The sequence below is a fragment of the Vipera berus genome (genome assembly GCF_964194415.1).
Source record: "Vipera berus genome assembly, chromosome: 4".
Lineage (NCBI taxonomy): Eukaryota > Metazoa > Chordata > Lepidosauria > Squamata > Viperidae > Vipera > Vipera berus.
In genome coordinates, this window is record NC_138206.1 from 56,867,120 (window position 1) to 56,883,821 (window position 16,702).

At 37.2% G+C, this 16,702-nt stretch overlaps 1 protein-coding gene across 1 annotated transcript in view; it reads right to left on the reverse strand.

The window, feature by feature from the left end:
- Positions 1-16,702, reverse strand: part of DSCAM (DS cell adhesion molecule) — a gene marked incomplete at both ends in the record, with an annotated part of 361,720 nt that overhangs the window by 163,257 nt on the left and 181,761 nt on the right. The window contains 3 exons of the mRNA XM_081327319.1: positions 4,405-4,680; positions 5,933-6,211; positions 7,728-7,874. Of these exons, the coding sequence (XP_081183445.1) occupies positions 4,405-4,680; positions 5,933-6,211; positions 7,728-7,874 (702 nt within the window). The remainder of the gene's footprint in view (positions 1-4,404; positions 4,681-5,932; positions 6,212-7,727; positions 7,875-16,702) is intronic.

The window sequence follows — 16,702 nt, forward strand, 5'->3', positions numbered from 1 at the left end:
GGTTGTATAAACAGAGGCACAGAATCAAAATCACATGAAGCATTAGTACTGCTTTATAAAACCATAGTAAGGCCACATCTGGAATACTGTATCCAGTTTTGGTCATCAGATTACTAAAAAGATGTTGAGACTTTGGAAAAAGTGCAAAGAAGAGCAACTAAGATGATTAAAGGTTGGAGACTAAAACATATGAAGAACGGTTGCAGGATTTGGGAATGGCCAGTCTAGAGAAAAGGAAAACTAGAATGGACATGATAGCAGTATTCCAGTATTTGTGAGAATGCCATAAGGAGGAGAGGGTCAATTTATTTTCCAAATCACCAGAAGGCAAGACAAGAAACAATGGATGGAAACTAATCAAGGAGAGAAGGAACCCGGAATTAAGGAAAAATTGTCTAACAGTGAGGACAATTAACCAGTGGAACAGCTTTCCCTCAGAAATTGTGGGTACTTCATCACTCGAGGTTTTTAAGAAGAGACTGGAGAACCACTTGTCTGAAATGCTACAGGGTTCTCTTGCTTCAGCAAGGGGCTGGACTAAAAGACCTGCTCTATTCTGATTCTTTGGCGTATTGTGGGAAAAAATATTTTCAAATGTTTTTAAAAAGTATCTCAGAAACTTTTGAATTATCAAGTTAACAGGGAATTAATAAATGAATAATTTCATGTTATCTCTTTTAGGTAGCGGAACATTTAGGGAGATTTAAAAATAACTCAGGGCCGAGAATGCATAAATCTCATGCCAAATATTGCTCACAATCTGCAAAAAAGGACCTTATTAATAATTCCACATGGGCCAAGCTTGGTTTTCACTGTCGCCATAATTACAATGAATTAGGACAGACTCATACATTAAAATTTCTGTGGGGATCACTAGCATTACCACTGCTGTCTACCGTTATTATTATTACTACCGCTAATAGCTAATGCTCTCAAAATACTGTACCATTCTGCTCCAATGAGAATTGCAGTTTAATTCTATCAAAAATATAATACAGAAGAGCCGTCACAACATATATAACAAGTTCAAGGTGTGCTTTATACAGACTCCTTGCATGAAACTCCTTGCAAGCTCATATCTGCAATAATGACTGGATCATTGGAAGTGCTTATACTTCCATATTTTATTTTTTTTAGTCTTGGTTTAAGAGCAGGCATAGAGATCTTGCCACACTGAAATGTTTTTCAACTGTAAGTGCCATTTAATGAACATCCAGGGAAGGGTGGGAAAGCCAGTGACAGTGTCCCTTCTATATTGCAGCATGATTCACCAGGGATTCCAGAATTCTAACATTTTCTGCACGAAACCTATAAAGAGGTCAGCTGGGGCATTCAGTTCTCGATGGCAAACCCCATTAATTCTTTTTCTGTAGCACTCCCAGTTTTTAATCTTATCTGAATAAGTGAGGAAATGTTTGACCAAAAGGGCTGCATGCCTGAGACTTCCACCTCTTCTCAAACCCTTCCCATCCTTTCCCTGTGCATTAGCACTGTCATTTCCCAGAAGACAAAACCGCTACAGGCTTTTTATCCTGAAGGGAAATTGACACACAGCTAATAAATCAGAGAATGTGCTCAGTCTGCTCCTTTGCTCTCCACTTTAAAAAAATATATATATACAAGTGACAGGCTTTTTGCAGATGAAAGCAGACATTATTTTCCCAGGGAGACCTATGTCTTAGAAATCTCCCCTGCTGTTGTACTCTGATAACCTGCACTCTCTCAGCATCATTAAAGATTATCAATATGCTCTTTAAGGCTTTCTTAGTCATGGGAGATGGTTGCCAAGGTAACCAGGTCCACACAGGTAATCTCCTCTCTTTTCTGTGACTATTCTGAAACTAGTTTCCATGCCACGTTTGCACCATAGCCTCATGAGCACTAAACAAATTTGTGATTTTCTTCACATGATTATTAGGGGGGGAACACAGTGTCAGCAATTTTCGGCGATTGCGATGGTTTCAAATAATGCCTGGGATGAAATGTACAGAGCATGTGTAGACTTTTTTTCTTCTTATGCAGTGGACACATTTATTAATAGGGTCAAAAGGTGGTTGTTCAAAAGCATTACAAATAGCATTCAAGCATTTGTTTCTGAAGGACAGATACTAATGAATTGTCCTGTTATTGTTATCCTGATTTGTCAAATTCTGTACAAATAGTAGTCGGTCTTACTACTAAATAATTATGAACAGCACCTAAGAAGTCACCTGGAGATGAACATAAAGACAACAGCTGTTTTGAAAAGCGGTACCTGCAGGAATAATGCTAGGAAGATGATGGTTTTCTTTTCAAGATATAATTGAATAGGGAATAGTAGAAGTTGGCAACCACAATATCTAGAGAAGAGAAATTTGGTTGGTACTGACCTCATTGTTGGCTTATCATATTGGCACTAATCTTTTACAGCACTCTGTCAATCTATTCCATACTACATTGCCATTCACATATAGAATATGGCTATAATCAGCAGAGAGAGTAATTCCTTCTATCATTATACAATTCCTGAATTGTGATTTCTTATATTAGGGAGCTGGCACCAAGCTACTGAGAACGTGCACGAGATTGTTTTGGTCTATTCTGTCATTTCCCATCAAAGATCTTGGGTATAAAACTAATGTGAAATAAATAAATCAGCAAACTTATTTTTTTTCATTTGGACATTTTCTCAACTATCCATCCATTCTACCTTGAAAATTTATCTGACTATTTAAAACAGAACACAAAACAATATAATTGGATCATCATTTTTAAAATGATGATCAAAAGCCTTTATCCAGACTTCATCCTTGGTATTACCTTAACTAGTTGAAATACTGTTTGTTCCCAAGACATGATCAGTCAAAATGTAATCAGTTCACTTCACTTTTTCAAATGAGAGGAAAAAGCAAAAAACAAACAAAAATAAACCCAAATATATTTTTATAGAATTGGATGGAATGAAGGCTTCTATAATTTAACCTTAGTTACAAGGTGGGCACATACAAGTGTCTTATCTTTCACTGGTTTGATCCAGTAGCTTGCAACCTCTCTGGCAATATAAACAGAATTCCTCATGATGCAAGACAAGGCAAAAGAGCTGCAGATAATATAAGAAACCCCATAAGCAAAACAAAGAAAAGAAATAGGAAAACAGTACTTTCTGTTTCCCTGTAACATGGGATGGGATGGGATGGGATAGAATAGGATAGAATAGAATAGAATAGAATAGAATAGAATAGAATAGAATAGAATAGAATAGAATAGAATAGAATAGAATAGAATAGAATAGAATAGAATAGAATAGAATAGAATAGAATAGAATAGAATAGAATAGAATAGAATAGAATAGCTTTATTTGGCCACATGTGATTAGACACACAAGGAATTTGTCTCAATGTACATGCAAAGCAACAGAGTAATAATCATAATATGATACCAATAAGAGGGGGTAGTTGAGAAGATGAGAAGGATAATAATACTACAGCCACACAACATGGGTCACATAGACAAGAGTTGAAATGTCCAGAATGTGAGAGGTCTGTAGATATTTCCTCAGCCCTCGTTTTGACTTGCACAATATTCAGGTCCTCAATGGAAGGCAGGCTGGTTGCAATTGTTTTTTTCTGTAGCTCTAACTATCTGGTGGAGTCTATACCTATCCTGTGTAGTTGCTGTATCAAACCAGATAGTTATCGAAGTACAGATGACAGGCTCAATAATTCCTTTATAGAACAGTTTTTAAAAGTTTATAAAAAGTAAACAAAAAAAACATCAACAACTTGATGTAGAAAAAGAAGTTTCTTTTATAAGGAGAGGGCCTCCTCAGGGTGCCTCCGATGAAAGAATGTCGATTGGTGGCCCCCAGGGGGAGAGCGTTCTCTGTGGGCGCACCAGACCTATGGAACCGCTTGCCGGTTGAGCTCCGGATGGCCCCCGACCTTCGCTCCTTCCGGCGCGATCTAAAAACGTATCTATTTGAGCAGTCTGACCTGGTCTGATGGGTTAGGGTTGGGGTTTTAAATACGTCTTAATTATTGTTTTAACCTTGGGCATTTATTTAATCGCTTTTAACTTTTGTATCCTGTTTGTATTTATTGCCCTGTACACCACCCTGAGTCCTTCGGGAGAAGGGCGGTATAAAAATATAATAAATAAATAAATAAATAACCTGTGCACTGCTATGGTCCAGACACTATTTCAACTCATATCAGCTTTGACATGTTTCAGATACCTCTTAAAAGGCCTTTCTTCTGAGTGCTACAATTGCATGTTTTGAATAAATATTTTTGAAATTTATACTTTAAAACTATTTTATATTTTATTAAAATATATGCACATTATTTCAAGATGTCTTTTGAAAACAGTGAAAAGGACAGACCTGGATTAACTTTAACCATTTACATACATAAAATAATGACTGACCTTCTAGCACCACTTGAACATAGTCCTGTGCAGACATCTTGTCTTTGCGTACAAAACACTGGTAAGCTCCGCCATCACTTTTGGACATGCCGTCCATAATAAGAGTCTCATGATTGACCCCAATGATTCTCACATTATTGCCAGTATTGATGATTTCTCCATTTCGATACCAGAAGAGTTCATGGTCGTCTGTTCCAGACACACTACAGGACAAGGACACTCGACTACCAACGCTGCTCTTAACTTTCCGAGGACTGATGGTGGCTTTTAGAGGCTCTGGAAGAAGGCATCAAATTCAGTCATTTTATTTTGGTCACTGATGAGCAAACCAAAAGAGTAATGTTTAACTCACTGAATACCAACACAGGCTATAAAAGAAAGAATCTTTTTTTTTTAAAAAAATAGCAATGTTCTACATCAGAAAGATGTAAGGGTAGGTCAAATTAGGCTTCTGTAGGAAAATGGCAGCATGACAAGACTTAACCATATGAGTGAGCTAAATCGGCAACAGGTGAATTTTAGAGCAACATTATTGAGAATAACAAGGAAAACAAGCTGGATGGCATACATAAGTCTATACATTTACAGCCACAGATTCAGAAGAAATGACTTTGAGTTGCCACCTCTCCCCCTCTTATGACACCAGAAATGGTTGCTCCATTCTGTCTAATAGTCATGGAATTTAATCTAAAACCTACCGTAATAAAGATAACCAGACAGAATCACACTGCACCAAATAAATATTTAAAACTAACTCCTACCGCCCTTGGAGCAGTAAGATACAGCCCAGAAAATGGCTGCTCTATTTTTAGTTTGTAGAATCTTCTCCTTTTTGCTTATATTATTAGTCATATGCAGAAATATACTTTTGTGTGGAGTATAATCATGGTTTTATTTTGAGCATGCATGGCAGTTCTTCTTGGGTTAGTTTTTTTATCAGATATCTAGGGGCTGGTTTTAGATACTATAGTTGGGACAAATCACATGTTTTAAAAGAAGCAAATATTAATAATCTTACTCATGTGCAGATCATGCAAGGATACCGGTAATTTTAACACTCAAACCTTTGTGCCTTCTTAGTGAGCTAGCAAGATTTACGAATCTCTGTCTGAAACAAACATATTATCAATCACAAACCCCATATTCCTGTTTGGAAATGGAGATAATGAAAGTAGTTGTTTTCTTTATATAGGCAAATGTTTGTTTGTAATAGACAAAGTGTAGGTGGTGTTACATGAGCACAGAAGTTTTGCACAGTGAAGGCAACTAATTAAAAGGTTTTTATAAACTATTTGAAATACTTTATGAAAAATATTATAAGAGGGCTACGTAGAAAATGTCTTTAATACTAGAAGGCAAATGTGTGCCCTGAGTGTCTGCTATATAGGTTCTCCACACAACTCAGAACAAGGAAGCTATAGAAAGTTCTTGGTCACTCAGGGAGCCTACATAAATGCAGCATATGCTTTCAGGTTTGACTCCATTAAAGAGAATTATGGTTGCATTCTAATAATCTGAAGACACTTACGTTTTACATGCAAACGGCCTATCACTTCAGCTGTACCATAACTGTTCCAGACTTCACACACATAATTGCCTGAGTCTGATGGACGCGTATTTTCTATCAGAAGGCCTGTCACCATTGGCCGGAATCGGCTATCAGGTTCCCAGGGAACGTTGTCCTTCAGCCAGCGATATTTTGGTGCTGGGTGTCCAGATGCTTTGCAAGGCAGCTCCACTTGCTGTCCTGCCATGGCTTTACGATGTTCAAACCCATCCAGAATAGATGGAGCCGAGTTTGCTGGGTCTGGAAAACAGAGTAGTTACATCTTAGATGTCCAATAGAATTAACTGATTGATCTATGTGAACATATAGGAAATCCATTTTTTTAAAAAAATCTGCTGCCATCCAGGTGTATTGGCACTGTAACTCTCAAATTCCATGTTGGCCAGCTCATTTGGAAGCCCTCAGAATAGCAAATATTGATTTTAATCAATATTTAGTTAGTGCCAGTGTATTGGAGAAGAAGAAGCAGGACCACAACATTTCTATTCAATCATTCCCCATCTACCCACCGCAAAGAATTAAAATATGAATAAGCTTGATAAAATGAGTGCTTGTAAAAACGTTTCTACTAATTTTCATCCCGTACTACAGATATCCATTAAATACGTTATCATTGATTTTCTAGAGTTCATTGTATCTGTTGTATTATTTTTTAAAATAGCTATGCTGGATCAGAGTATTGGATTGTCTCTGCTCATGTGTAGAAGGTAATAGCTAGAAAAATATTATCACAGAAGTGATAATCATAGGTTTTCCTCGTGTTTTGCTCTCTTAACAATCAAATGAAAATACTGGGGAAATATCAGTGATGAATTTCTGCCATAGAGTCATTAATATCCTGGTGATACTATATGCCTTTGGATGTGCAAGGGCTTACAGAGCTACCTTACAGTATGGAGGTTTTTGTATAAATTCATTTTGTGTGCCAGTTGTGCCTATTCTTAGGTTGGCAGGCTTTGCTTATAATCACTTGGGCCTTAGTTCCTTTCCATTTGGATTACTGCATTGTGCTTTTCAAAGGACTGTTCTTGAAAAGCATTCAGAACCTTTAATTGGTCTAGAATGGATACATCAAGATCCACCCATGGGATACATTTATGGGCATGTATTTAATTACCTTTTAATTTTTGTAACTCTGTGTTTTATTCTTGCCCTGTACACCGCCCTGAGTCCTTCGGGAGAAGGGCGGTATAGAAATATTAATAAATTAAATTAAATTAAAAATTAAATACCATTCGGAATTGCCCTGGCTCCCACTAGGGTTCCAAGTGCATTTCAAGGTGTTGTGGGGGTATCAGATTTGAGAAGGATAATCTAGCCCAAGGGTGTCAAACTCGCAAAGTCACGTGACGTGTCGTGACGTATCGTGACTTTTTTTCCCCATTGCTGGCAATGGGGTGGGCGTGGTTTCGGCACAACGCATCTGGCCTGCAGGCTGGCAGTTTGACACCCCTGATCTAGCCAAACCTGTATCCTTTCACAATGCATACTATTTTGAGTACAGCAGCCCTGATTGTTAACTCTGCTGACTGAGACTGATAAGAAATAGAGACTGATGAAATCTGAAGAGCCGTGGTTTGTTATTCTGCCCCTAGTATCTGGCATGTTTTACAAATAATGTAATACAAATTACATACACAAATAATATGTATCACAAGATATACCAAGCATATCCATCTACAAATTAAAGCAGTGCACACAGTATGTACTCTTAATATATAAAAGTGTTTTTTTCCAGAAAATGTCCATTGCATACCTGATACAAAAAGTCTAGCACTGTTGCTCTGACGTGTTTCTCCAGTGTATCTGTGCCGAGTGATACATCGGTAATTATACAATCCATCTTCATTCTGTACATCTATAATATACAAGGCTCCCGTGGATGTGATGAGAAATCTAGATCCTAAACAACATAAAAATATGCAATTTTTAAAATACAAGAGTTTTAGTATTCTCTTATCCAATATAACTGAACATTTTATTAACAAGTATCAAGGGTACCCATTGTTGACAGTTCCATTTTTAAAAGATTGTTGTATTAGCAGCTATCTAATTCAACTGCTTTTCCTAAAGAAATGGAACTAAGTAAATAGTTATTGTAAAATTGAGCAATGAACATTAAATCTGTGTTCATCATAGACAGCATAGGCCCAGTAAAGCTATTGTAAGTAAAACAGAACATTTCAAAATTTATGTTACCTCTGAATACAAAGCTGGGAAAGCTGTTAATTATATGAATTAATACACATAATTACATATGATGATATGCGTAATAAAATAGTTTTGGGAAAGGAAGGAAAGAAATTGGAATGTGAAGGAAAAATTGGGGGAAAGCCAACATGCATATAAAGATGAATTCCTTAAACATAATTTGTATCCCACCCTTTCTGTAAATAGCTTGTGGTAGCATCCAAAGGCATTCGCTGATATTTTATTCATATAAACTTTCTGAAGTCTTTCTAAAAACTATTGCCTAAAAGATGGCTTAAATTCAGATTTCTTATATGGAACAGTCCATCTCTTAAGCAGCTCTGCAAACATTAAAGATGTTGGAAAGGCCATGAAGCTGCTGCCTCTGGCCTGGTCCCCACCCTCCCCCCAATTATTTAAGACTGCTATGCCCAGAATTCTTCACTTGTGAGAATGAAGATAATTTAATAGAAAAGTTAGTTTAAAAGAAAGTGCATGAATTGCACATGAGGGTGGCCTAATGGAAACATGTTTCTGTCACATAGAGGATGCTGGTAAGCAAACAAAACTATATGAAAGACGAAAGGAGTGAGAAGAATTTGTCCTGCTTCTTTTTCCTATTTTCCTATTTTCTATATTCTATTCATCATCTGACTGATATATTGATTTTTATCTGTGAATGTAATAACCAAAGTACTGCAAAATATAAAATTACAAATAACAATAAAACCAGCAATAAATCTTATAGCAATTCTAGGACTAATCAATGCATTTTATATAGATTTCATAAATGACAATCTGATAAATATGATATCACCAAAATAATAAAAAGCATTCACATTAAACAGACTTATAAGCAGGAGCAGAGACTTTTGAAGTAGTGCCATCTGCCTGAGCTAGCAGTAAAATTTTTCAACGGTCTTTAAAATACTAAAGAGAAAATGTCAACTCAAAAGAAATGGGAAGTAGGAAAAAACCCAATTAGCCTATCAAATCCAAGGCAAATGTAGAATAACAGCTTTCATAACTGCAATCTGTAAGGATAACAGTTACTTGCCTGCAGCAATTAAACTTTTTAAAGCCAAAGTGCTAAGTGTTTTGCTGTATAGCGTGTAATGTTGTGCTTACAAGGACATTGGTCCATTAGAAGCTGTATAATCTAAATTTTAGAAACCTGTACTACATGTTCCACATTCTGTTGTTCATGTACTTCTCTAACTAAAATCTGGCTGTCTGTCAGGTGAGGTTTCATTATGACTCTGCCCATTTAAGTACCGGTTTCACAAATTTGGGAGTTCTGATGCACAGACACCAGTCTTCTTGGAAGAAACAAATAATGGATGACCTGGCTCATTGTAAGTTCATTCCCCCCTCCCCCCAATTTATATTTATACCAGACTTGTACTAAATCTTGAGAGAGCCCAAGCAGAAAATTTTAGATCTTGACTCACAAAAAGAACCAACGCTTTGGTTATCTTGGCTACAATGAGTTCACACACTCTTTTTACAATTCCCAAATATGTGTACACTTATTAGCCTTGTCCACAAGAAGGGTTTCATATTGGCACGTATTTCCTCTCAATGGTACTGAGGAGATGAAATGGTAGTCCTTACCAAAAGTGTTCACATAGTTGCTCAGACTTTGAAATTAAGAAACTAACACATGTGCTTCTCAAATGTTCTGTATGCCATTTTTATATATTTTATATGAGTCCCAAGAAAATTCCTATTCACTCAATGCATCCCAAGCAAGTCAAAAAGTTGTACACCCATGGTATAGATAATAATTTGCCTTTGTGAATTAGAACAACACACAAAGAATACGCATCTTCACAAGCCACCACAAAAAAGACAGAAAAAGAATTCTTTCCAAAAGTAAAAGAATTTGGAGATAAACAACATCATTTTGAAGTTCATCAACAAGAGAATCAAGGCAGCTGAATAACTAAAGGACTCTATCTCTATTTCCTCCCACTCTGCACAAAACACGCAAAAAGCCATTTTGAATCCCGTCCTCCAAATGCCATATTGGATTTGGCAAAGCTTTTAAATAGTCCTAGCTTATAACTGAGTAAGGTAAAAGTAAAGTTTCCAACTCTAGGGGCCGGTGCTCATCTCCGTTTCAAAGCCAAAGAGCCAGTGCTTGTCCGAGGACGTCTCTGTGGTCATGTGGCCGGCATGACTAGACGCCAAAGGCGCACGGAACGCTGTTATCTTCCCACCATAGTGGTCCCTATTTTTCTACTTGCATTTTTACGTGCTTTCGAATTGCTAGGTTGGCAGAAGCTGGGACGAGTAACAGGCACTCACTCTGTTACACGGCACTCGGGATTCGACCCGCCAAACTGCCGACCTTCTGATCGACAAGCTCAGCGTCCTAACCCACTGAGCCACCGTGTCCCTTATAACTGAGTAGGAACATAAATATTATATTAAATCAGTTACTAATCAAGCCAGACTGCATTCACCTCAGAAGAGAACTGTATTGAATAAAACTGAATAAATCATTGTATTGTTGGAGACACAATAAGAATAATGCCTCATTAAAAATGTGTTTGTAATATCCTAATATTTATTTATTTATTTATTTATTTATTTATTTATTTATTTATTTATTTATTTATTTATTTATTTATTTATTTATTTTAATTCCATTTATATCCCGCCCTTCTCCGAAGACTCAGGGCGGCTTACAAGCTTAGCAGTAGCCTTCATTCTATGTATATGCCTGCTTATTAGGGCTTTCATACACCCCCCAAGCGGCATTATTACAAAGTCAGCTTAATTGCCCCCAACAATCTGGGTCCTCATTTTACCTACCTCGGAAGGATGGAAGGCTGAGTCAACCTTGAGCCTGATGGGATGCGAACCTGCACTAATTGCAGGCAGCTGGTGTTACTTAAGGAGGCATTAGCCCACTGCACCACCAAGGCTCTTGAAAAGCATTCAGCATTCATATTGGGGAAAAGGCACTATTAATTTGACACTGAGGTTTTCAAACAATTTTTTAAAATTATATATCAGTCAAGACAACCAAAATAGATTCTCTGTGCTCTTCCTATGAAATCTATCTTCAATGCTGAAAAGATATGTTTATGGCCAGTATGTTGAAGGCCTGATGTGGGTTTAGATTCCTCACAGTTAACGTCCTGTTTCAGGTTTCAAACTCTCACACACAGTTACTAGGTGAAAAAAGCAATTTACTCAAGGCTGAATAAGAAGCAGTAGACAAGGAATCTAATGTAAATCCAGGATCTCTGGGAAAGAAAGTTTGTATGGGCAGTTTCACTCACCCGGAACACAGAGAAGAGAAATAAAAAAATCATGCTGGAAATTCATATAGCCAAATTAGGCTCTGTCAGTCCAAAGGCCACATGCAGAAATTACAAAAATTCACACGCCAGAGCAAGAGAGCAGACAATTGTTTCCAATGGGTCAGATTATAGGTCAGATTATGGGAAATATAGTCAAAGCTCCATCATACATCAGGTTGGAGACAACTGTCTTCAGTTAAGATAGTTACTCCCTTCCTTGGCAAGGACTCATATTGAGTATCTTTGCTCTGTTCTCAGCTTTACTCATCAAGTCCAAGAGCCCCACCTCATTATCTGACTGCTTCAACTGTTCTGCTGGTGCTGGTGCCTGTGTTTGGTCAACCTCAGGTGATTCCTGGCTTGGTGTCTCTATAGGTTCATTCTATGGCTTCAATTCTCTGGCTGGCATTCTATGGGTTGAACTGGACCAGCTTCTCCAGAGTCAAAATTTGTGTCCTAGACCATGACAGTTAGAGACTTAGCCTGAAGAGCTAGATCCAGTAAATAGATCCATGAAACTGCCAGCCTGAAGAGTTGGCAGACAACCAGCCATCTGGGGCTGACTCAGAAGAACCTCAACAATAATCAGGTGATGAGGGGGTCAAATCTTGGCAGAGCACCTAGTCCCAGCATGCACCAGCAGCTCTGAAGAGAAGAGGCACTCTGCTTGGCAACTTCAAGAAGCCAGCAGGCCGAGGCCTGTATTGGGAACCACACCTGCATCTGGCCTATTAAACAGCAGCCATTAGCGAATGGTCTCTCACTGGACAAAATCTCTACAACCTTGGATCTGCTTTTTCATATCTTTGCTTCTTGCTCTGATTCAAGACTCTTAGCCAGGGTGTCAAACTGCCGGCCCGCGGGCTGGATGCGTCATGCGGAAGCCGAGCCCACCCCATTGCCGGCAATGGCAAAACCATCCCGATACGTTACGTGACGTCACAAATTTGACATGTCTGCTCTTAGCCATTCATGTGAACTGGCTGACTAATCAACTTGTATTGGATTCTTAGGCTTTTTTTTTTTAAATTTTATTTATATACCGCCCTTCTCCCAAAGGACTCAGGGCGGTGAACAGGGCAGATATATAAAAAATACAAAAATACAAAAGTTAAAAAGAATTAAACATATGCCCAACTAAAAACAGTAAATACATATATTAAAAATGACAAACCCAACCCATCCCCCATCAGGCCAGGCCGGCTTGTTCAAATAAGAGTGTCTTCAGATCGCGACAGAAGGAGCGAAGGTCGGGCGCCATCCAGAGCTCAACTGGCAACCGATTCCATAGCTCCGGGGCGCCCACAGAGAAGGACCTCCCCCTGGGGGCCACCAATCGACATTCTCTGATCAGTGGCACCCTGAGGAGGCCCTCTCTGTGGGAGCGCACAGGGCGGAGGGAAGTTGATGCCGGCAGCAGGTGCTCCCTAAGGTACTCCGGACCCATGCCATGTAGGGCCTTAAACACCATTATCAGTACCTTGAATCTCACCCGGAAGACAACTGGTAACCAATGCAGCTCATGGAGCAGAGGTGTAACATGGGAGTATCGGGAGATGTAATATATTTGCTTCTCTCAACCTGTATTCCATCTGACTCTGGAGTAAACCAGCAAGCCTCATTCTCTTTGATCCTCACTGAGTATGCCTGCCTTTGTATTAGACTGCTCGCTATTGGTCAGTAAACCTTTTCTAAAGCAAATGGCATGCTTGTGTGTGCAGTTTGAAATAGTGTACTTCATGTTACTTTGGATTTATGAAAGGGCTGCATACATTGAACACTTATGGATAAATCTAATACAAACATGATTAAACTATTGCATAAACATGTATAAGAAGCTTTGTATGCATAAATAGTCCTCAACTTACAAAAGTTCATTTAGTGACCATTCAAAGACAGCACTGAAAAAGGGGACTTATGGACGTTTTTTCAGAGTTACAACTTTTGCAGCATTCCCATAATCATGTGATCAAAATTCAGATGCTTGGCAACTGGTTCATATTTATGACCATTGCTGTGTCACAAGGTCATGTGATTACCTTTTGTGACCTACTGACAAGCCAACTCAATGGGGAAAGCAGATTCACTTAACAATTGGATTACTAACTTATCAACTGCAGTGTGATTCATTTAACAACTGTGGCAAGAAAAATCATAAAATGGGACAAAATTCACTTAACAAATGTCTCACTTAACAACAGAAATGTTGGGCAATTGTAAGTCGAGGACTACCTTTATTGCCCCCTTCCCATTTTAGCAAAGAAAAGGATGATAAACAGGTACTGCTTGTAATTAAATATTCTTGAATATTAACCAGTTTTCTATCCTGCAAAAATAAAATAGTGTTTTCTCATATATGGTATTTGTCTAATATCTGGCTTGCCCAATATGTCTTTAAACATTCCACAGAGTTAAACTGATTAGTTTGAGAGATAAAATCAGTTTAAGTGCTTGTGCTTATCTTCTCCGGGTCCATAGGCACTCCTCAAAGGCCATTTATAATAATGAACACTTTGCAAAATGCTTACCTATTAATAAAATACTCTAAACTGATTTTATTTGAAGATGTAGTTAGATCTGACTGCCCATGCAGTGACATAAAACAACCCCATGCAATATATATACAGCATATTCCCAAATTGATTATAACCGTATAGAACAGAACTAAGGAACACTCTTCCTTAACTATCTCTGTTACCCTCTGTAACATCATTTTATATAGCCTATTCTAATTACTCAAGTAGTAATGTAAAATTGTATGAATTAAGTGAGCTATTCAATTTCTGTTTATCTAACTACATATTCCAGAAAGCAAACACAGATATTTTTTTTTAAAAAAACCTACTGAAATAGCAGTTAATTTGGGAAAACAATGGCAATGAACAATATGAAAACATACTTTGACCGTCTGTCAGGGATAGAAGGCATAGGTTTTCTAAAATGTCTATTTTAGAAAACCTATGCCTTCTATCCCTGACATCATTAATTTTGATTATCAGGAAAATATTCATCACAAATCTATCTATTAATAACAATACCATAAAATCTTTATATATGTTAATAGAAAATTCAGCTCTTAGAATATTAATTCCCAGGTAATGCCTCACTCCAGCATGCTCAGATAAATCCCAAAGTGTGTAGAGCTGTATAGTTAAAAAGAGTGAGGAAGATTCTGGAATTAACCATAAGAAATAAAATAAAACAGGTTTTCTTTTCTAACAATGAAAAATAAATGAAGTGGGAATGGTATGCAGTATCTTGAAGAGAAGTATTTTCATACAGATCACAATTGTACTGGATTAAATATCTATGAACAACCCTGATAAAGTAAAGCCTTCAGAGTCCAACATCGTAACAAAAAACATTGTAATTAAAAACAGAAATGTGACAAAATCCTAGCATTGAAATTCTAAGTGCTGTATTTCAAAAAGTAACAAAAAAGCTTCATGGATGAAAGATATATTATGCTATTCATCTTGGAAAAGAGTTTTAGTTTTTGAATATATTTCATTTAATCACTCCTGAATTGCTATAACACAATCTGTTTCTTAACTTACCTCTATCAATCACTACACAAGACTTTTCAAAATCAAAGCTTCTTTTTTTGCCTCTTGATCAGGGGTTTCAAACTCGCAACGTTACATGACGTGTCGTGACATATCGCAACTTTTTGCCACTGCCAGCAATGGGGTGGACACAATTTCGCTATGATGCATCCGTGGGCTGGCAGTTTGACACCCCTGCTCTAGATAAATCTAAGCTTATTTCCATATCTACTGTCTATCACAATAAAGAGAAGAAAGCAAAATTATCCAAAAAAAACCCCTCTCACACATGGTCATCCATCCATATTCAACAGTGGCCAAGAACAAGGGGACTTCCACAAAAGCATAGGAAACTGAAAATGTTTTCCCAAAAGTGGAACCAATGGCTGCACCAAAAAACTGGCGAGTAGACCACTTCTTCACAACCTTTCTAGATAAGGAGAGGATAGGAGCCCACATGTGGTTTGGATGCAACTGCACATCAAGAACTTGTCAGACAGCTGTCTTCTGTAGGTTTGAGCACTGGGAGATAAAGGGATTAGCCATTTTGTTTTCAACCACAGTGGAGCTTTGTACAGGACACTACATTTGCAACCCTTGCTTTCTAATCAATTTTGGAAATTGCCTATTAACCATTTTAAAGTTATCAGAGACTTTCAGAAAGACAAGTCTGAAAGGATGCCAGATGAATTTAGCTTTGACTTTAGCTTTCTTTAATGAAAGAAAAATTAATCACAAGCTTAAGAACTTTTTTAAAAAAATTGAAAACAATAACAAAAAGCTAAAGAAGATTTTGATCTTAAAAATTACAAATGGATTAAGGTCCAATTAAATTTGTAGTATTAATTTTTACCATAAGATTCTGGAATTAACCATAAAAAATAAATAGCTTCTTGAAGGAACCAGGGATTTTGGCTACCTTGGTTCATAACGAAGATAAGCAACTTAATGACTGTATAAGCTAACACTAGAGAGGACTAAAGATTTTAAAGAAAAAAAAAATACAAGCCAACTTCTGGCATCAGTTAACTGAGACTTATGCCAGGCTAGAAAGCAGAAGACATGAGTTCAAGTCCCACCCTAACCATGAAAGCTAGCTTGAACCAGTCACTCTTGCTCAGTCTACTCCACTTCATGTGGCTATTGTTGTGGGAAAATAAGAGGAAAAAGGTATGTTGGATATGTTGACCACTCTGAGTTTTGTAAAAATAACAAAGGCAAATACAAATAGATAATAAAATAAACATCATAATGTTGAAAATATTAAGGGAGATATTTGAAGACTGAAGCCAGAAATTTGTACCTAGAATATCAATGGTGGCAGTAATGAGGTCTGATTTCATAGATAATGTCCAAAAGTATCAAAAGTGAAACTGAAAATGACAGACTAAGAGAATGATTTGGAAAAGGATAGATTATTGGATATATAAAATAAACTGGTTTAAGTTTTAAAAATTAAAGGAGATATACACATATACAAATCAAGAGAATTTGTTCTTGTTGGATCTGCAAAAGAGGCATCTTAAACCATTGAACAAGTCTGTTTGATAGGATAAAGAAGAACTGAAGATAAATAAAAGAACAATATTTGATTAAAAGATTAAGGCTGTTAGAAATAAAATGGAGTAACAAGGTGGTTTATTTGATCAAGGCATTAAGTTTTGGTGTTTTGTTTTTTTTTT